The sequence below is a fragment of the Stegostoma tigrinum genome, chromosome 14 (assembly GCF_030684315.1).
Source record: "Stegostoma tigrinum isolate sSteTig4 chromosome 14, sSteTig4.hap1, whole genome shotgun sequence".
In the NCBI taxonomy this organism is placed as follows: domain Eukaryota; kingdom Metazoa; phylum Chordata; class Chondrichthyes; order Orectolobiformes; family Stegostomatidae; genus Stegostoma; species Stegostoma tigrinum.
In genome coordinates, this window is record NC_081367.1 from 76,389,866 (window position 1) to 76,412,605 (window position 22,740).

Here is a 22,740-nt window from a genome sequence, read left to right on the forward strand (position 1 = left end):
CAGTACAGATACTGATGGACTCGTTGTTATGTGCCATATTGCTGGTTCTTATCCTTGCTTGTTTTGATCTAATGAAGCTACATTGAGCAGTAAACATACCGATCCCACCAGCTGCGCTGCCAAGTTGCAGTGTAAGTATTGATTTTCATTTCTCTGCTTCTAGGTGTTGATGGTTTCCCAGGTCCAACTGGTCACCCTGGAATAGATGGAAGGCCTGGTGCTCCTGGGCCCAAAGGAATCTGTGGTGATCTGGGAACCCCAGGTTTCCCAGGTATTGACTTTAAAAGAGCAGCCAGGAGCTGCTGGTCATGGGTATGTTAGATGGCGTTCAGTGTGGCAGGCGGGGAAAGAGATCAGAAGATGGGATTAGTCAGAGATCCAAAGTACTTTATAGCACATCTGCCCCTCATCCTTCTGTAAGTGTTAAATGAGACAATCCTTTGGAAACTAGTGAGATTGCTCTTTTCATGAGGGTGTCACTGACAAAGACAGAATCTATTGTCTTGAGCATGTGGTGGTAGTGAGCTGTCTCCCTGAATCACTGCAGCTCATGTGATGTAAATCCCCCCACTTTGCCGTGAGGAAGAGAATCCCGTGATCTTGACCAAGCTAATGTGCAAGTAGGAAGCACAATTCCTTGGAATTCAACAAATAGTTATTTTTCTTAATGTTGTTTATGTGATGTACAGGGCTAAATGGGTCGATCGCATTGGACATGTGATTATTTCGTAGGCATAAAGCTTGAGTTAAAGGTGAATTCAGATTGGTTATATGATCAGTTTATGCCATACTGATTCCACTGATTAATCCCATTAGGATACCAAGGACCTCCCGGAGATCCAGGAAATCCAGGACCAGTAGGGTTGCCTGGTATACAAGGACAACCAGGATCTGTGAGACCTCCTGGCCCACCTGGTCCCAAAGGTAAATACTGAGGACTCAGCTCAGCCCAGGGGCCTCTAATAGTGACAATTTCATTCATGGCTATTTGGAAGACAGGGAGGGGGGTAAGGATCTGGAAGGTTAGTGTTCAAAGCAAAACAAACTGAGGAGCTTCACAGAAATTTCTACACTAGTCATTTCCTAGAGCCTATTTCAGAAGATCAGAGCAACATCAAAGTACCATTTCTGTTATTCGGTGTCTGGTCTCTCAATTGGATGTCCCTTTATTTCTGCTGCAAACAGACTGAACTACGTAAAGTCAATGGTATCATTGTTACAGCCAAGCATTCCTCCCTCTCCATTCAGTTTGAAACAGAGAAATATAGGTGTTTAAATTAGAGTTATAAACATAAATTAATACAATTAAAAGGGTTTGAAGATAGTGTTGGCAAAAATTGACTGGGAAAGTAGATTAGAAACTAAGCTGATAGAAAGGCAAAGGCAGACATTTGAGGAGATATTTCATAACTCTCAATAGAGAGTGAACGTCCCTATAAGAAATTGTACCATCTGTGGCTAACTAAGAAAGTAAAGGATAATATCAAATTGAAAGAATAGGTATACAATGCCACAAAGATTAGTCATAGCCCAGAAGATTGGTGGCATTTTAGAAACCAGGAAAGGATAACTTTAAAATAAGCAATTGCATTATAGCAATAAAATCTGTAATGTCGGTAATGTCAGCAAAAGCAAACAAGAATTGTAAGAACAGTGAAAGCTTCTATAAATAGCTAAAAAGGAAAACAGTATCTAAAGTGGGCATTAGTCCCTTCATGAGTGAGATCAGAGCATTAATAATGTAGAAATAAAGAAGGAGTAAGGGTTTGAACAAATATTTTGTATCAGTCATAGCAATCTAAGACACATCAAAAATCCCAAGAATATTAGAGAGTGAAGAGTCAAAAGGAAGAGGGGAACTGAAAGCAATTGCTATCAGTCAAGAAAAATAACTGAGAAAATAATGGGATGAAAAATTGACAAATCCCTGGGACCCGATGGCTGGTGTTCCAAACTCCGAAAGGGCAGCTGAGGTAGTAGATGATTGGACCTAATCTTTCTAAATTCCTAGATTCTGGAAAGATCACAGTAGATTGAAAAAGTCATACCTCTATTCAAGAAAGGAGGGATACAGAATGCAGGAAGCAGTGGGTGAAATTCTCCTCGCCCCTGAATTACCTGTGCAATGGTGAGCCAGCTGTGAAAATATAGCAAGATTGAAAAGTTAGTTCAACCAAGGTTTGAACAATAAGATGGCAATCTTGCGAGTGAGCAGTGAGAAACTACTTGTATCTATTTACATCATATTAGTACCTGTTCTTTCCCAATTGATACATGGTTTGCTATTCTCAGGCAGCAGAGAGAAACTAGACATTGAGTATAGGAGCAAATTACTGCAGAGGAGATCACAGGAGGTTAGACCGTATCCATGGAGCTTTGATGAACAGTCATCTAAACTCAAAAAGTTAGCTTGCTCCCTCTCCTTGCATGCTGCCTGACCCACTGTGATCTCCAGCATCTGTTGTTTTCAGCAGAAATTGATGATTTCCAACGTGAACGGTTACCTGTGACTCCAGCTCAGTCCTTTCATTGTGGACATTATTCTCCAGCTTCTCAGGCCAATGGTGGCAATTGTCTGTACCAACCTTGAAGGTTGGCATCTGTCACATACCAGCCTCGCCACATCTCTCACTCACTCAGAACACAGTTCTCCGTTTCAACACTGCATTTTGGCTCACACTGACACCTTGCATTGTAATGCTGCTGCCAGGCTGCTTTACGCTCAGGGCCAGGCACCATCTCTTGCGTTGGTGCATGGGCAGGGTACATTTCACTGGTCTTCACCTGCTGTCCCAATGTCCACTCACTTTGTGCCTTCTCAGATGCACACAGCAGCTCTGCCTTGCCTTGTCAATTTGCTTGCTGCAGCATGGTTCAGAACCTGCAGGCTCCCAGCACTGTTGTTAGAGTAGACACAAAGCCAGGTAGCTCGCTGTGTTAGCCAACAATGATCGGCCAAAGGGGCAGTTGGCAAGCAGACCCGGACTGCTGCTGTGAAAATGCTGAGACACACGTGTCCCACCAACCAAGTAGGTCATGTGCTGTAAATCAGGAACAAAAACAGAAGTTGCTGGAAAAACTCAGCAGGTCTGGCAGCATTTGTGAAGACAAAAACAGAGTTAACATTTCAGGGGACCCTTCTGCAGATCTGGAGATCTGAAGAACTGCAGAACTGAAGAGTAGGTTACACTCTTCATTCCACTGTAACTGTCACAGTGACCCCGCAGTCGGTACTCACAACCATGGCACCTTTAGCTGTGATGTACAAGTACCACCAGGCTCCCCACCACTTCTGCTGAAACTGCCAACTCTCCCAGAAACCAGTTCCTCAACTTCTGAGGATGACCGTCCTGGGTCCTGAAGAAACATCAGCAAGAATACCTCCTGCAACCCTTCCCTGCCCACCACTACCAGCCCAGAATCTGACACCTCAGTCGGATTAGAGTCAGGAGCTTCCGCTGGTAAAGCACCTGCATGGCTGGCAGAGGAAGAAATGCCCCAGACAGCTGTCACACTGAAGACTTCTGGAGACCATGTAGCTGAACAGCTCTGGGCAAGAGAGGACCCTGTGGTGTTGGCAATCAGGGACTTCACTAACATGCACTGGGAGAAACAGGGGCAGTGAGCTGGGGAGTTATTTTTATTCACTCATTGGATGTGGACGTCTCTGGCTGGGTCAGCATTTCTTGCCCATCCCTAGTTCCCCCTCGAGAAGGTGATGGTGAGCTGCCTTCTTGAACCACTGCAGTCCTCCTGCTGTGGGTTGACCCACAGTGCCCTTACGGAGGGAATTCCAGGATTTTGACTCAGTGACACTGAAGGAACAGTGATATTTGCCCAGGTCAGGATGGTGAGTGGCTTGGAAGGGAACTTGGAGGCGATGGTGTTCCCATGTATCTGCTGCCCTGGTCCTTCTAGCTGGAAGTGGCCGTGGGTTTGGAAGGTGCTGTCTGAGGACCTTTGGTGAATATCTGCAGTGCATCTTGTAGATGGTATGCACTGCTGCTACTGAGCGTCGGTGGGGGAGGTAGTGAATGTGGATGTAGTGCCAATCAACGGGGCTGCTTTGACCTGGATGGTGTCAAGTTTCTTGAGTGTTGTTGGAGCTGCACCCATCCAGGCAAGTGGGGAGTATTCCAACACACTTCTGAGTTGTGCCTTGTAGATGGTGAACAGGCTTTCGGGAGTCAGGAGGTGAGTTACTTGCTGCAGTGTTCCAGCTTCTGACCTAATCTTGTAGCCACTGTGTTTATGTGGTGAGTCCAGTTGAGTTTTTCATCAATGGTAATCTGCAGGGTGTTGATAGTGGGGGCTTCAGTGATGGTAACACCATTGAATGTCAAGGGGCGGTGGTTAGATTGTCTCTTATTGGAGATGGTCATTGCCTGGCATTTGTGAGATGTGAATGTGACTGAGTGCACGAAGACAAGGCAAGGCAGAGATGGTACTGCCATTCAAGCCAGTACTAAAAGTGCAAATGTTAAGAGCACAAATGAACAGCCCTGATATGCAGGCTAATCTGTGAGCTGGAGACCGTCCCTGTGCGCTGAGCAGCCTATCAACGGCAGTGGCCACTGTGCACATCTGTTTCCTAAATGCCCTGCAGGTGGATCAAAGAAGAGCCTTGAGGATCCTGAGCGGTTGGCAGATGGAAAATGCCAATGTGTGTGAACGATGAGTGTGTGTGGCAGGTGGCTATGGATCATGCCCTGAGATGCTGTTTGTTCCTGAGAATGTGAAGGGGCTTCACAGCAAGCAGGCAGCTGAAATCACCAGGTACCTGCAGTGACACTGATGTCAAGAATTCTTGACATCAAGGTTTGTTTAGTGCATTTGGTAAGAAAGGAAGCTGGATATTAACAAGGTGAGTTGGACAAGTAAAAATTCTGCTGCCTGTTGAGAAAATCCTCTCGCTGCTCAACAAAAAGGGTAACAGATGGAATGAGATGCACCTGACACTGAGAGGAGGCAGGTTGGACCTTCTTGTCTGATTCTACCACAAATCCTTTTGTGGCAAATAGATTTTCTTAACTAGGGAGCAATCTTTATTTGAGATAGAACTCTTTTAAACTGGGAATGTAATTTTTTAGAAGACTCTTAGACTTAACTTGGCTGTTAGTTTAAAAGAAAAGTGAATTAAGTCACTGGAAACAATATCCTTTCACTCTAGGTCAACCTGGATCACCCGGTCTACATGGTCTCAATGGTTTGCCAGGACAGAAAGGATCTTGTGGACCTCCAGGTGAGGTTTAATCTGCTCAATGTATGACAGACACCAAGTACACCCCAGCACCATCTCTCCAGATAATTGCAGTGAAATTTGTTGTTTCTGGATACAGTTGCAAACTACATCCCTTCGACACAGGTAGCAAAGACAACTATGTGCTAGCTCTGAGACATAAATAGAAGCCAGTAAAAACTGAAAGAGCTGCGGACGCTGTAAATCAGGAACAAAAACAAAGCCGCTGGAAAAGCTCAGCAGATCTGGCAGCATTTGTGGAGGAGAAAACAGAATTAACGTTTTGGGTCCAGTGACCCTTCCTCAAAACTGATGCAGAGAAAAGGGGAGGGGAATGGGGTAGGGAGTAAACAACAGGATTTAGCCTAAAGAGAGAGAAGACCAGTTGGACAGACAAAGAGTTGATAATGATCAGGCTGGGAGGGTGAGTAGTTGTTAATGGGGACTGTTAGTGACGAACAACAGGGGATGTGTAATATATATTTCTGAAGAAGGGTCACGACCTGAGATAATGGGAACTGCAGATGCTGGAGAATCCAAGATAATAAAATGTGAGGCTGGATGAACACAGCAGGCCAAGCAGCATCTCAGGAGCACAAAAGCTGACGTTTCGGGCCTAGACCCTTCATCAGAGAGGGGGATGAGGAGAGGGAACTGGAATAAATAGGGAGAGAGGGGGAGGCGGACCGAAGATGGAGAGAAAAGAAGATAGGTGGAGAGAGTATAGGTGGGGAGGTAGGGAGGGGATAGGTCAGTCCAGGGAAGACGGACAGGTCAAGGAGGAGGTGGGATGAGGTTAGTAGGTAGATGGGGGTGCGGCTTGGGGTGGGAGGAAGGGATGGGTGAGAGGAAGAACCGGTTAGGGAGGCAGAGACAGGTTGGACTGGTTTTGGGATGCAGTGGGTGGGGGGGCAAGAGCTGGGCTGGTTGTGTGGTGCAGTGGGGGGAGGGGACGAACTGTTCGCAACAAACAACAGCACCTCCCAGTCGCAAACCATTTCCACTCCCCCTCCCATTCTCTTGATGACATGTCCATCATGGGCCTCCTGCACTGCCACAATGATGCCACCCGAAGGTTGCAGGAACAGCAACTCATATTCCGCTTGGGAACCCTGCAGCCCAATGGTATCAATGTGGACTTCACCAGTTTCAAAATCTCCTCTTCCCCTACTGCATCCCTCAACCAGCCCAGCTCTTCCCCTCCACCCACTGCACCACACAACCAGCCCAGCTCTTCCCCCCCACCCACTGCATCCCAAAACCAGTCCAACCTGTCTCTGCCTCCCTAACCGGTTCTTCCTCTCACCCATCCCTTCCTCCCACCCCAAGCCGCACCCCCATCTACCTACTCACCTCATCCCACGTCCTTGACCTTTCCGTCTTCCCTGGACTGACCTATCCCCTCCCTACCTCCCCACCTATACTCTCCCCACCTATCTTCTTTACTCTCCATCTTCGGTCCGCCTCCCCCTCTCTCCCTATTTATTCCAGAGCCCTCACCCCATCCCCCTCTCTGATGAAGGGTCTAGGCCCGAAACGTCAGCTTTTGTGCTCCTGAGATGCTGCTTGGCCTGCTGTGTTCATCCAGCCTCACATTTTATTATCACGACCTGAGATGTCAGCTTTCCTGCTCCTCTGATGCTGCCTGGCCTGCTGTGCTCCTCCAGGTCCACACTGTGTTATCTCTGATTCCAACACCAGCAGTTCTAACTATCTCTGAGGTAGTGGGTAATGGCATGCTTTCGAAATCAGTGTTGCTTCAAGACAAAACCCCAACACTGCACTCCCAGTTGCGAATCATTTCAACTCCCCCTTGCATTCCTTAGACGACATGTCCATCCTGGGCCTCCTGCAGTGCCATGACGATGCCACCCGAAGGTTGTAGGAACAGCAACTCATATTCCGCTTGGGAATCCTGCAGCCCAATGGTATCAATGTGGACTTCACAAGCTTCAAAATCTCCCCTTCCCCCACTGCATCCCAAAACCAGCCCAGCTCGTCCTGCCTTCCTAACCTGTTCTTCCTCCCAACTATCCCCTCCTCCCACCTCAAGCCGCACCCGCATTTCCCACCTACTAACCCCATCCCTCCCCCTTGACCTGTCTGTGCTCCCCGGACTGACCTATCTCCTCCCTACCTCCCCACATACACTCACCTCTACTGGCTCCATCCCTGCGTCTTTGACTTGTCTGTCTCCTCTCTACCTATCTTCTCCTCTATCCATCTTCTATCCACCTCCCCCTCTCTCCCTATTTATTCCAGAACCCTTTTCCCATCCCCCTTTTCTGACGAAGGGTCTAGGCCTGAAACATCAACTTTTGTGCTCCTAAGATGCTGCTTAGCCTGCTGTGTTCTTCCAGCTCCACACTTTGTTATCCCATCACAATGACATTAGTTTGCGAGCACAGACACCAAATATAGTTCCAAAAAAAGTCGTATTGGACTCGAAACATTAACTTTGTTCCTCTCTCCATAGGTGTGATTTGACCTTCTGAATTTCTTCTGCAATTTCTTTTGTTATTTTTGCTCTATTTATTTTATTTCATACTAAAGTCATTTAAGCAAATTGTGTCAATTCTATGAGATCTGTCAATTAGTTGATACATTCTTCTTGCTGTTGCAGTCTGGTTTTAGGACATTACTCACATGTAGGTTAGAAGATCAGTTTTGTCCTGTAGTATATCACATGATTTATTAGTATTTGTATCATTAAAAAGGACCAAGTGAAATAGGATCACCTGGATCACCAGGACCACCTGGACCGAAAGGTGAAAAGGGCTCTCCAGGAACCCCAGGAAGCTCTAGTCGGTGCCCAGTGGGTAGACAAGGACCTCAGGGACTTCAAGGTAAGCAAATATGCACCTTAAAGGAGAGACATTGTGGGAGATCTGTCTTTTGAGTACTGCCCTGCCTGGCCCCGGGACACAATGTAAAGGTGATATGTTCACTTGCATATCAACATGAGACTGTGTAGATTATCTGTGGGCAGTGAGACCCCCTATGATCTGCACCTTGACATTGTATCCATCGGAGGCACACTGTCCCATTCTGTGCTTTTGGCATTTGATGTAGTTTTGAAGTGGTACTACCTGAGCATTTCCCTTATGCGTTCCTTTACTGTAATAAACAACAAGTTTCCCTGGATGTGTAGCCTCCATTACTTTGGGAAGTATCACTTGAGTAAAGAATTGTGTCTGTGTGTGCACTTGCCACACTCCCTGAAAGTGTCCGCTGTGTATTTTTTTCTCTGTGCCCCATTAGTATCCTGCATCGATTGTAGAAACTTTGTAGTGCTTTTGAAATTATCTGCTAGATAAAGGAAAATTTCATCTACAGTAATGTAAAAGGATTGTCAGGACTCCACTTGGTCTGCAGACTAATGCTTGTGAATGGAGACCATGTACAATGTACTAGCAATAGAGTTGCATAGACTGACAAAGGTCACATTACAGGACTTGCTGTGTTGAGGGGTGCAAATGAACATTTAAAACTACTTGCGGTGTAAGAAAAACTTTAAACTTCTTCTGTACTGTAGCTATTTTGTTTGCTGCTTGTTTTGGGCAAAGTGTTGACACAGAAATCAATATATTGCAAAGATTGAGACTATAATTAGAATGTTTGTGTTTGATCATAGATTTAGATATTTGACCAGTTCTGACATTGCCCATTGATTAATTCTAATACTCATCAATGAGGACCTGACTAGATCTTATACTGTTCATTGGTTACGAGGAGATCCAATGTTACTTCATATTATTTAATTCAGCCATCGGCTTCACATACATTGTCACACTTTCACAATTGTGTCGTAGAAGCAAAGAAACCTGTGGTTGTGTATTAATTTGTGTCTCGATTTGCTTGTTTGCATTTCTCTCTCTCTAATTCCATCACATGAACATTTGATGGCTCCCGTTGTTTGGTCGTGGCCTTTATGAACTCCTTCCAGGCCCTCCAGGTGAGCTCTTAAACATATTGATCAGTTGATGATTAATTGTGAATTAGTAATGGAATTAATTTTACCCAGGCTGGTTATTTGTCTGAGTGTTGTATCATTGCAAAGCGCACTGGGTGATTTGCAGTCACTTACTGGGAATTCTAATGCTTCCTTTTTCCCTCCGATCTGATGTCATAGCTTTAACAAGCAATTTGTGTAGAATTTCTCCCTAAATGACCGTGTGAAATGCGCACTTAGACAATATATTTATTAGCTTCATTCAGAATTTTTCCTTCACACCCCTTCCCCAAAATTTATGCAAAACCAACATTGTAGAATATTTTTCATGTTAAGGCTAAACTTATCTAAAGATGGATTGAATTGTAGAGAGAATTCTCGATTTACTGCAATAACATGAGTTCAATTCCAGCTCTGGTTGAGGTTACCCTGAAAGACTCTCAGGTTAAACCACCACCAGGCAGCTCTGTCTAATGAGAGACTAGCCCTGGAGCTTCTGGGATTTTGGCGACTTTACCCTTATATTGTTTTGTGCTCCATGGACTCATGCTAATATTAAGGCAGTAATTCACAATTATGTCCAGGAGTTACGTACCTCACATCTTATCAAGAATAATGCTAATTTGCCCACTGACCTGACATTTTGGACCTTTGAAAAGGTGCAGGTTGGCTTTGAGAAATGTAGGCGAATGTTAAAGTGTGAGGCTGGAAAAGCACGGCAGGTCAAACAGTGATAAACCCCACCCACGGCCGACGGAACCCCGCCCACGGCTGACGACCTAATCGCTCCGCCCACAACCTCCACAGCCAGCAACCCCAGAGGAGACAGCCACACTGAGCCCTGCCGCATCTTCAGCATCCCCCCAGACCTCCCACTGACTGAGGACGAACGGTCAGTCCTTAGCAAGGGGCTCACCTTTGTCCCCCTACAACCACACATCAACGAATACCAGTCACGGTTGGATATAGAGCAGTTTTTCCGCTGTCTTCGCCTCCACGCCTACTTCTTCAACCGGGAACCCAACCCTCCTTCCACTGACCCCTTCACCCGCTTCCAACACAAGTCCTCCTCCTGGACACCACCCCCAGGCCTCCTACCCTCCCTCGATCTCTTCATCTCCAACTGCCGTCGAGACATTAACCGCCTCAACCTCTCCACCCCTCTCACCCACTCCAACCTCTCCCCCGCAGAACGGGCAGCCCTCCGCTCCCTCCGCTCCAACCCCAACCACACCATCAAACCCGCAGACAAGGGTGGCGCAGTGGTAGTATGGCGCACTGACCTCTACATCGCCGAGGTCAGACGCCAACTCTCCGACACCACCTCCTACCGCCTCCTCGATCATGACCCCACACCCGAGCACCAAACCATCATCTCCAACACCATTCATGACCTCATCACCACAGGGGACCTCCCACCCACAGCCTCCAACCTCATTGTTCCTCAACCCCGCACGGCCCGTTTCTATCACCTTCCCAAAATCCACAAACCTGCCTGCCCTGGTCGACCCATCGTCTCAGCCTGCTCCTGTCCCACCGAACTCATCTCCACCTATCTGGACTCCATTTTCTCCCCTTTGGTCCAGGAACTCCCCACCTATGTCCGTGACACCACCCACGCCCTCCACCTCCTCCAGGACTTCCAATTCCCTGGTCCCCAACACCTCATATTCACCATGGACGTCCAGTCCCTGTACACCTGCATTCCGCATGGAGATGGCCTCAAGGCCCTCCGCTTCTTCCTATCCCACAGGCCCGACCAGTCCCCCTCCACCGACACTCTCATCCGCCTAGCTGAACTCGTCCTCACACTCAACAACTTCTCTTTTGACTCCTCCCACTTCCTACAGACTAAGAGGGTGGCCATGGGCACCCGCATGGGCCCCAGCTATGCCTGCCTCTTTGTAGGTTACGTGGAACGGTCCCTCTTCCGCACCTACACAGGCCCCAAACCCCACCTCTTCCTCCGGTACATTGATGACTGTATCGGCGCCGCCTCTTGCTCCCCAGAGGAGCTCGAACAGTTCATCCACTTCACCAACACCTTCCACCCCAACCTTCAGTTCACCTGGGCCATCTCCAGCACATCCCTCACCTTCCTGGACCTCTCAGTCTCCATCTCAGGCAACCAGCTTGTAACTGATGTCCATTTCAAGCCCACCGACTCCCACAGCTACCTAGAATACACCTCCTCCCACCCACCCTCCTGCAAAAATTCCATCCCCTATTCCCAATTCCTCCGCCTCCGCCGCATCTGCTCCCACGATAAGACATTCCACTCCCGCACATCCCAGATGTCCAAGTTCTTTAAGGACCGCAACTTTCCCCCCACAGTGATCGAGAACGCCCTTGACCGCGTCTCCCGTATTTCCCGCAACACATCCCTCACACCCCGCCCCCGCCACAACCGCCCCAAGAGGATCCCCCTCGTTCTCACACACCACCCTACCAACCTCCGGATACAACGCATTATCCTCCGACACTTCCGCCATTTACAATCCGACCCCACCACCCAAGACATTTTTCCATCCCCACCCCTGTCAGCTTTCCGGAGAGACCACTCTCTCCGTGACTCCCTTGTTTGCTCCACACTGCCCTCCAACCCCACCACACCCGGCACCTTCCCCTGCAACCGCAGGAAATGCTACACCTGTCCCCACACCTCCTCCCTCACCCCCATCCCAGGCCCCAAGATGACATTCCACATTAAGCAGAGGTTCACCTGCACATCTGCCAATGTGGTATACTGCATCCACTGTACCCGGTGCGGCTTCCTCTACATTGGGGAAACCAAGCGGAGGCTTGGGGACCGCTTTGCAGAACACCTCCGCTCAGTTCGCAACAAACAACTGCACCTCCCAGTCGCAAACCATTTCCACTCCCCCTCCCATTCTCTAGATGACATGTCCATCATGGGCCTCCTGCAGTGCCACAATGATGCCACCCGAAGGTTGCAGGAACAGCAACTCATATTCCGCCTGGGAACCCTGCAGCCATATGGTATCAATGTGGACTTCACCAGTTTCAAAATCTCCCCTTCCTCTACTGCATCCCAAAACCAGCCCAGTTCGTCCCCTCCCCCCACTGCACCACACAACCAGCCCAGCTCTTCCCCCCCACCCACTGCATCCCAAAACCAGTCCAACCTGTCTCTGCCTCCCTAACCGGTTCTTCCTCTCACCCATCCCTTCCTCCCACCCCAAGCCGCACCCCCATCTACCTACTAACCTCATCCCACCTCCTTGACCTGTCCATTTTCCCTGGACTGACCTATCCCCTCCCTACCTCCCCACCCACACCTTCTCCACCTATCTTCTTTTCTTTCCATCTTCGGTCCGCCTCCCCCTCTCTCCCTATTTATTCCCGTTCCCTCACCCCACCCCCCTCTCTGATGAAGGGTCTAGGCCCGAAACGTCAGCTTTTGTGCTCCTGAGATGCTGCTTGGCCTGCTGTGTTCATCCAGCCTCACATTTTATTATCTTGCAGGTCAAACAGTACCTGAGGAGCAGGCAAGTCAACATTTCAGGCCAAAACCCTTTGTCAGGACTGGTGAAGGGTTTCAGCTCAAAACATTGACTTTCCTGCTTCTCTGATGCTGTCTGACCTGCTGTGCTTTTCCAGCCTCACACCTATAGACTCTAGCTTCCAGCATCTGCAGTCCTCATTGTCTTTTAGGCTACTTTTAACAGACTTTTGCCTTACACTTACCTGGGTCCCTTGCTAAGCTTGCAGCCACTTGGCTGTCTGTTTAGCACGCAGTTCCATGCTGCAGTCATGGACATGGGCAGGTGGGTGAAGTTTATATGTTGCCTGCCTAAAGTTGATAAGGAATGGGGTAAATGCAAACTATAATCCCAGTGCCAGTGAGTTACCCACATTGGATTTATAGCCCTCGGTCTCTCACTTCCTCTGACTTTTCCTGGTGCTTTGTCCACTTCTCTGGTGATCTTTTGTTCTTTCAATAATGTGCTTTTACTTCAGTTATTACTCCCAGCATGACACATAATGGAGTGAGGGTCATAGAACTGATGAGGACGTACTAAACAAACCTAAGATGCTGTTAAATCTTTCATCAATGAGAAGGTTTTAATTGATTAATATGTAGATGTAAATCCCCAAATTCCTTTGAAGTCACTGTCCTGAGAGAACTAAAGGTTTTATCAGCGTAACGAAGCAGTGACACTTTAGGTCAGACAATGCACGTTAGGTGTGAGACCTTGTTTAGAATCTGGTTGTGTTTTGGCTGGAGTCAGACTGGTTTTATTTCTAAAGTAGTAATGTATAAAACACCACATTGACTGACTGTCTATAAATGGTGGGCTTTTTGAACAAAACAGTATGTATCTGCAAGTGCAACAAAGCTACCTATTTAAGTAAACTACATATATATTATATATAATTATATACGTGAGTCAAAGAGGAATTGTAATTATCCATATATATGTGGATATTGTCAATATCCATAAACAGTAGCAATAATATAACAGCTTATTAAAGTACTTTAATTACTAGTATCATTATTTCCAATAAGTCCAGTAAATTTGTGTTGAAAATCCAGGTGTATGTGGGCCACCAGGACCGCCAGGTCAAAGAGGACCATCTTGTGATGTAATGTCAGCTGGACCGCCAGGAGATGAAGGACCACCAGGTTTTGATGGCCCACCAGGTATAACAGCTTTTGCCAAATCAGTAACCATAAAGACACCTAAATGAAAGCATTCATGTAATATTAATTTTACTAACCATTCAGCCAACTGCTTCTAGAAGAGTGGGGGCAATTTTAACCCACCCTGACCATCAGGAAACTGATGGGGTAAAATTAACGGCCTCCTGCTGGCATAACTGAATGTGAGGTGAGTGTGGGGGGTGGTCAGATAAGATAGGTGGGTGGCTCGTCTACCAACTTTCCCCCAAGACAGAACCTGTTTATGATCCTCACGCAACTCCCACTTTGTCTCTCTTCCCTTCTTGCTGGAGGGAGGTGGGTGGTCAAATGGGGTGGAGTAGAGCTTCTGAGCCATTTCTGCCCAAAACCCCTGACTTACTCAGGTCTATTAGGCATCTTCTCCTCTCCTGGGACTGGCTAAAAGTGACAACCATGAGCACTATTCTCTTCTGCCTTTGATGAAACTATAGAGTCAGTGGCAGGTGGCTGTCCAGGCTTCGAACCAAATGCTTATTTCTGGTCTGGAACTTTAAAAATAAAACTCTTGCCCAGGAGGTAGTCTATTTTCTTGCTTTTCTGAACTAACCTCTCTCCGTGGCAGAAGCCTTCATCCATCCAATTTTGAGCAGGTCCTCTGCAAACTGAAATTAAAAACTTTTAGCTGTGGGTTTTTCCCTAAGTAAAGAAATCCAATTCCTGATCCTTCGAGCTAAAACAAGCTAGTGCTCTTCGATGTTCCCTCTGTCTACTTGGAAAACCCTCCCAATACAAAAAAATTCTTATTACAATGCCAGCAAGTCTCTCTTTCTTTCATACTAATTTAAAAAATAATACGATTTCAGAAATCCTGACAAGTTACTTATTAAACCGCAATAATTTGAAATCCAAACTCTAAAGTAAAGCTCTAGTTTGTTCTGCCAATGACTTTAAATCAGTGTCTTTCTCGCATCAAAACCTTCAGCTGCTGTCCTGAAGTTACTCCCAAGGACCTCCACTGTCTTCATCTCCCTGGTGAAGTTCTACGTTGAACATCAGGTTTGCTGAAATCGTCAGCACTTCCAGCCTCCTTGTCGCTCCTGTGCAGTTTCTCGTATCTCTGACCATTTCTCGTCTTGAGGAGATTCTTTCATTGTTCCCTCAAAATCCCACATGAGCCACCTGTTACAATGGTCTGACAGTCTGTACAGTTCCTCAAACTGTTTGATACTTTACTGACTGCTGTTCCAGCATGTTTCCAAATACCAGCAGTCCGTTATCAATTTGTAAATGTTTCATTATCGGTTCCCATTCCTGCTCTCCCATACAAGTTGGTGTAGAACTGGAGGAACACAGGCAGCATCAGGGGAGCAGGAAAGTTGACATTTCGGTTTGGGACCTTTCTTCAGAAATTTTTTCAGATTTTCTGAAGAAGGGTCCCAATCTGAAACAGTGATTCTCCTTCTCCCCTGATGCCACCTGACCTTCTGTGTTCCTGCAGCTCCACACTATATTGACATACAAGTTGCACTTGGCAACACAAATGGATATTTTTAAAGGCTAATTCCCCTCCCCAACCAACAAGTGTGAGAGAGATGTGGAGATTTGAAATCCCTGTTCAATGCTGTGGGTTCAGAGAAAGTGTGTTTTTCTTTACCTACTGCTGTCAGTGAGTGTGACCTGTACACTTCATGTTGTTGTACAGCAGTACTGCATGAGCAGTGACAAAACAGTGAGATCAGGAGAAGGTGTTTTGCTGCAATAGACAGAATGAGATTATGGTGCTATTTTTGTAAAATATATATGGTGGATCCTATCTTAATGTCATACATGAGATCAATGTGGTTTACATTGTCTTCATTATCAGATTGTGTTCCTAATCTTTTATGTATGTTCATTCACCTTCCTGTTTTTTCTGTAGGTCCTCCTGGTTTCGCTGGTGACCCTGGGCTCCCGTGCATACCAATTGCAGGGGATCCTGGAGATTTTGGCCCATCAGGTCAAACTGGTGTTCAAGGCCCACCTGGAGAGCAGGGCCTCTGTGGCCAACATGGTCTTCCAGGGCCACCAGGTCCACAAGGTATTTTCAAAACACGAGGTTATGGAAAATGTCAATGTTTCAGTGAGATGTTGGTCTGGGACTGTTCCATAAGTGTCAAACTCTGCAGTGCTGACTCCAATTAAAACGTAAATAGTTGCAGAAACAGAAACTTCCCAACCATAAATTCTCACTTTGATGAATAGATTCTGGAGATTGATTGTAATTGTAATAAGACATTATTTTAAGAATTTTTCTCCCCACAGAAACATAGATACTTTCATCATACAAGACTGGGTCTGTTTTTAATTTAGATTTAGATTTATTAGATTGTCACATGGATGAAGTATCGGAATACATTATTACAGTGAAAAGTGCACAAAGTTGCCATTCACTGGCGCCCACTTGGTTACAGAATTAAAATATTTTAACAAAGCCAAAAGGTAAGCAAGAGAAGGACCCCAGATCTCAGAATCCCGCAGCCCCATCTCCACAACCAGGAGGCTGTCGCTGCCACCATGCGAAAGGCCCATTCTCACCATCACTGTCACTGCCTCACTGTCATCACCACATCGTCCTGCCATCACCGTCACTGCCTCACCGTCCCCGCTCTCACAGTCACTGCCTCACCATCCCCGCTCTCACCGTCACTGCCTCACCGTCCCCACTCTCACCGTCACTGCCTCACCATCCCTGCTCTCACCATCACTGCCTCACCGTCCCCGCTCTCACAGTCACTGCCTCACCCTCCCCACTCCCACCGTCACTGCCTCACCGTCCCCGTGCTCACCGTAACTGCCTCACCATCCCCACTCTCACCGTCACTGCCTCACCGTCCCCGTGCTCACTGTCACTGCCTCACCGTCCCCGCTCTCACCGTCACTGCCTCACTGTCCCCATTCTCACCGTCACTGCCTCACCATCACTGCCTCACCGGCCCCGCTCTCACCATCCCCGCTCTCCCCATCACTGCCTCACCGACCCAAGTCTCACCGTCACTGCCTCACCGTCACTGCCTCACTGTCCCCACCCTCATCATCACTGCCTCACTGACCTACTCTCACCATCACCTCCTCACCGACCCCACTCTTACCATCACCGCCCGACGCCCGCTCTCACCGACACTGCCTCACCGAACCCACTCTCACCGTAACTGCCTCACCGACCCCGCTCTCACCATCTCTGCCTCACCGACCCCACTCTCACCATTACAGCCTCACCATCACTGCTCTCACCATCACTGCCTCACCAACCCAACTCTCACCGTCCCCGCCTCACCGTCCCTGTGCTCACCGTAACTGCCTCACCGTCCCCGTGTTCACCGTCCCCGCTCTCACTGTCACTGCCTCACTGTCCCCACTCTCACCGTCACTGCCTCACTGTCCCCACCCTCATCATCACTGCCTCACTGACCTACTCTCACCATCACCTCCTCACCGACCCCACTCTTACCATCACCGCCCGACGCCCGCTCTCACCGACACTGCCTCACCGAACCCACTCTCACCGTAACTGCCTCACCGACCCCGCTCTCACCATCTCTGCCTCACCGACCCCACTCTCACCATTACAGCCTCACCATCACTGCTCTCACCATCACTGCCTCACCAACCCAACTCTCACCGTCCCCGCCTCACCGTCCCTGTGCTCACCGTAACTGCCTCACCGTCCCCGTGTTCACCGTCCCCGCTCTCACTGTCACTGCCTCACTGTCCCCACTCTCACCATCACTGCCTCACTGTCCCCGCTCTCACAGTCACTGCCTCACCGTTCCCACGCTCACCGTAACTGCCTCACCATCTCCGCTGTCACCATCACTGCCTCACTGGCCCCGCTCTCACCATCCCCGCTCTCCCGATCACTGCCTCACCGACCCAACTCTCACCGTCACTGCCTCACCGTCCCCACTCTCACCGTCACTGCCTCACCATCCCCGCTCTCACCGTCACTGCCTCACTGTCCCCACTCTCACCGTCACTGTCTCACTGTCCCCGCTCTCACCGTCACTGTCTCACTGTCCCCACTCTCACCGTCACTGCCTCACTGTCCCCGCTCTCACCGTCACTGCCTCACTGTCCCCGCTCTCACCGTCACTGTCTCACTGTCCCCGCTCTCACCGTCACTGTCTCACTGTCCCCGCCCTCACCATCACTGCCTCACTGTCCCCGCTCTCACCGTCACTGTCTCACTGTCCCCGCTCTCACCGTCACTGCCTCACTGTCCCCGCTCTCACCGTCACTGTCTCACTGTCCCCACTCTCACAGTCTTTGCCTCACTGTCCCCGCTCTCACCGTCACTGTCTCACCGTTCCCACCCTCATCATCACCGCCTCACTGACCTACACTCACCATCACCGCCTCACCATCCCCTCTCTCACTGTCACCGCCCGACACCCGCTCTCACCATCACCACCCGACGCCCGCTCCCACCGTCACTGCCTCACTGACCCCACTGTCACCGTTACCGCCTCACCATCACTGCTGTCACCGTCACTGCCTCACTGTCACCGCTCTCGCTGTCACCGCTCTCACCGTCACTTCCTCACCGACCCCACTCTCACCATCACCGCCTCACCATCCCCACTCTCACTGTCACCGCCCGACACCCGCTCTCACCATCACCTCCTGTCCAACGCCCGCTCACCGTCACTGCCTCACCGACCCCACTCTCACTGGGGTCCCCTCACCATCACTGCTCTTACCGTCACCGCCTCACCGGTTCAATCTCAGCACCGTCACTGCCTCACCATCACTGCTCTCACCGTCACCGCCTCACCGGTTCAATCTCAGCACCGTCACTGCCTCACCATCACTGCTCTCACCGTCACCGCCTCACCGGTTCAATCTCAGCACCGTCACTGCCTCACCATTACAGGTCTCACCGTCACCGCCTCACCGGTTCAATCTCAGCACCGTCACTGCCTCACCATCACTGCTCTCACCGTCACCGCCTCACCGGTTCAATCTCAGCACCGTCACTGCCTCACAATCACTGCTCTCACCGTCACCGCCTCACCGGTTCAATCTCAGCACCGTCACTGCCTCACCATCACTGCTCTCACCGTCACCGCCTCACCGGTTCAATCTCAGCACCGTCACTGCCTCACCATCACTGCTCTCACCGTCACCGCCTCACCGGTTCAATCTCACCGCCGTCACTGCCTCACCATTACAGGTCTCACCGTCACCGCCTCACCGGTTCAATCTCAGCACCGTCACTGCCTCACCATCACTGCTCTCACCGTCACCGCCTCACCGGTTCAATCTCACCGCCGTCACTGCCTCACCATTACAGGTCTCACCGTCACCGCCTCACCGGTTCAATCTCAGCACCGTCACTGCCTCACCATCACTGCTCTCACCGTCACCGCCTCACCGGTTCAATCTCAGCACTGTCACTGCCTCACCATCACTGCTCTCACCGTCACCGCCTCACCGGTTCAATCTCAGCACCGTCACTGCCTCACCATCACTGCTCTCACCGTCACCGCCTCACCGGTTCAATCTCACCGCCGTCACTGCCTCACCATTACAGGTCTCACCGTCACCGCCTCACCGGTTCAATCTCAGCACCGTCACTGCCTCACCATCACTGCTCTCACCGTCACCGCCTCACCGGTTCAATCTCACCGCCGTCACTGCCTCACCATTACAGGTCTCACCGTCACCGCCTCACCGGTTCAATCTCAGCACCGTCACTGCCTCACCATCACTGCTCTCACCGTCACCGCCTCACCGGTTCAATCTCAGCACCGTCACTGCCTCACCATCACTGCTCTCACCGTCACCGCCTCACCGGTTCAATCTCACCGCCGTCACTGCCTCACCATTACAGGTCTCACCGTCACCGCCTCACCGGTTCAATCTCAGCACCGTCACTGCCTCACCATCACTGCTCTCACCGTCACCGCCTCACCGGTTCAATCTCACCGCCGTCACTGCCTCACCATTACAGGTCTCACCGTCACCGCCTCACCGGTTCAATCTCAGCACCGTCACTGCCTCACCATCACTGCCACTGCTGATCCACTGTCACTGCAGGACATAGCTTGCACATTGAGCTCCTGCCTCATGGCTCCCAGTTGCAATCCGACTCCTTCCCGACTCTGTGCGAAGGTAATTAAAAGGGTGGGGCGTAGGGGAGTAAGAATTACAGCAGAGAGGAGAGAGAAGAAGAAGAGAGAAAGAAAGGGAAAGGAAAGGGAACTGATGAGTGGAGTGGAGCTCTGAATGGAGCAACTTATCCTGCTGCCACCTTACCAGAAGAGGATCCCATTTTCCCAGAGGAGATTGAGAGGGACGTGATAGAAATGTATAAAATTGAGGGCATGGATAGTGTATACAGGAAGAAACACAATTAAAACTTCTTTTTAGCCATTTCTGCTTCTGTGGTGTTCAATCCATTAGCTCGAGCATTTTGCCCAGAGCTGTAACAAAGTACTTACTTTATCTCCTATTTCTTTCATGCTATATCATCAGATATTATCCTTTATGTAATAATTCTTCTGATTACAATGAGTTTCACTGCTTGCTGACATATCACACTGTATGCACATCATGAAGCTTCCCCAGTGCTATCAAACATCCCTATTTAGGTGGTTGCTGTGAACCCCAGCTGACCTCACTTGTGGGAATCAAATTCCAGTCATTGGCCCGACACAAATGCTAATAATGATCTACCCGTCCAGTCTAACTGTATTTGAAGGCTGAATACCCTTGACTCCAACCTTTCACACCTTCCTAGCCTCTCTCAGTTCAAATGTTCTTTATAAATATTGAAATGATTGCACTATATTTCTTATTCCCAATATTGCAGTCACCATTCCCTGTTTTTGTTTATTATGAAGGTATAATGGGTGAACACGGCTTTCCTGGGTTCCCTGGTCTTGATGGACCACGAGGAGTTCCAGGTGATCAAGGTGAACATGGCTGTGTCGGTGCACCAGGATCTCAAGGTCAGCTACCATTTAATCACCTTCTCAAGTGATAGAAATGTGTTAGAATAATGTGACAGTAATTCCGTAAAACACCTCTGACATTACAATCTATTTATTTGAAATTGCTGGTGTAAAGCTGGAGCTCACAAAGTTTCCCCAATGCAATAAAGAAAATATTTACCTGGAGTAAGTAGGTCCCAAATTCTATTTGTAATCTGTCATTTTCCCTCAGTTGTATTTGCTATTTCATCAGAAATGAAATTCCTATTTAATAATGTCAAAAGGATTCATTAAAAACCAGCACAGCTTACGTTCCTGATGTGTGCCTCAGAGAAAGGGAGTGTTGGTCGACAAACTGTTACAGGAAAGTAGTCGCAAGAGGTCTATTTGAAATCATAAGCTTTTGGAACACTTCGGTGGACAGGGACATTTAGGTTCTGATCTTCACATAAACATCCTCCGCGGTGGCCTTCGAGTTACACAACATAAAATTGCTGAGCAGAAACTGGTGGCCAAGTTCTGCACCCATGAAAACACCCTTAAACATGATCTCGGGTTCATGTTGCTCCACAGGTGACCCCACCACACTGTTCTGTGCCTGTAACATTTTCCTGACCGTCCTGTTTTAACACCATCACATTGATAACTTGTTATGAGCTCTCTACCTGAATTAGTTTGTACAGTTTTAGATTACTTCTGGTTAGAGCCTTGACATGTGACTCTTGTACCCATCACGTTATTCCAGTCATTTGGTTTGTTTCCAGCACCACCTTATATTTAATTTTTTGTAATTATCTCTCTGCCTCAGAATTAATCGGATTATAGCTTGTCCCTTCACTTGTTATTTTGTTGCGGACACTTTACTCACAGCATGTGACATTCTTGATGACCTGCGGAGACTGATTACTCAGCCTGCCCACACTCCACTCGCCATTTGGATGATCTTTTGATCGCTCTGATTATAATTTTGTGGCTGTGTGTCTTCTCACTCCACCTGACGAAGGGGCAGCGCTTCGAAAGCTTGTAATTTCAAACAAACCTGTTGGGTAGGTGACGGCCTAGTGGTATTATCGCTAGACTATTAATCCAGAAACCCAGCTGATGGTCTGAGAACCCAGTTCGAATCCCGTCACGGCAGATGGTGGAATTTGAATTTAAAAAACACAGTCTGGAATTAAGAATCGACTGATCACTTGATTATCAGGAAAACCCATCTGGTTCACTAATGTCCTTCAGGGAGGGAAATCTACCATCCTCACCTGGTCTGTCCTACATGTGACTCCAGACCCACAGCGATATGGATGACTCTCAAATGCCCTCTGAAATGGCCCAGCAAGCCACTCAGCTGTACCAATCACCACAAAGTCTCAAAGAAATGAAACTGGATGGATCACCTGGCATCAACCTAGGCACCAGAAAAGACAATGACAGGAACAGCCCTGTCAACCCTGCAAAGTCCTCCTCATTAACATCCGGGGGCTACAGCCAACACTGGGAGAGCTGTCTCACAGACTGGTCAAGCAACAGCCTGACACAGTCACACTCACAGAATCATACTTTACAGACAATGCCCCAGACTCCACCATCACCGTCCCAGGATATGTTGTGCCCAATTGGCAGGCAGATCCAGCAGAGGGCGTGGTACAGTGGGTTACAGTCGAGAGGGTGTTGCTCTGGGAGTCTTCAACATTGCCTCTGAGCCCCATGAAGTCTCATGGCTTCAGGCTAGACATGGGTAAGGAAACCTCCTGCTGATTACCACATACCGTCCTCCCTCAGCTGACGAATCAGTCTCTCCTCCATGTTGAACAACATTCAGTGAAGCACTGAAAATAGCAACAGCACAAAATGTGCTCTGGGGAGGGATTTCAGTACCCAACACCAAGAGTGACTCCGCAGCAGTACTACTGATCGAGCTGGCCGGGTCCTAAAG

The 22,740-nt window shown here is 48.7% G+C and overlaps 1 protein-coding gene across 1 annotated transcript in view; it reads left to right on the plus strand.

Moving 5' to 3' along the window:
• The window catches only part of LOC125457461 (collagen alpha-6(IV) chain-like), a 251,677-nt gene that overhangs the window by 196,803 nt on the left and 32,134 nt on the right, over positions 1 to 22,740 (plus strand). Inside the window, exons 36-44 of the mRNA XM_059650850.1 lie at positions 164 to 271; positions 817 to 924; positions 5,171 to 5,242; positions 7,957 to 8,085; positions 13,750 to 13,857; positions 14,819 to 14,892; positions 15,755 to 15,913; positions 20,687 to 20,825; positions 21,381 to 21,407. Of these exons, the coding sequence (XP_059506833.1) occupies positions 164 to 271; positions 817 to 924; positions 5,171 to 5,242; positions 7,957 to 8,085; positions 13,750 to 13,857; positions 14,819 to 14,892; positions 15,755 to 15,913; positions 20,687 to 20,825; positions 21,381 to 21,407 (924 nt within the window). The remainder of the gene's footprint in view (positions 1 to 163; positions 272 to 816; positions 925 to 5,170; positions 5,243 to 7,956; positions 8,086 to 13,749; positions 13,858 to 14,818; positions 14,893 to 15,754; positions 15,914 to 20,686; positions 20,826 to 21,380; positions 21,408 to 22,740) is intronic.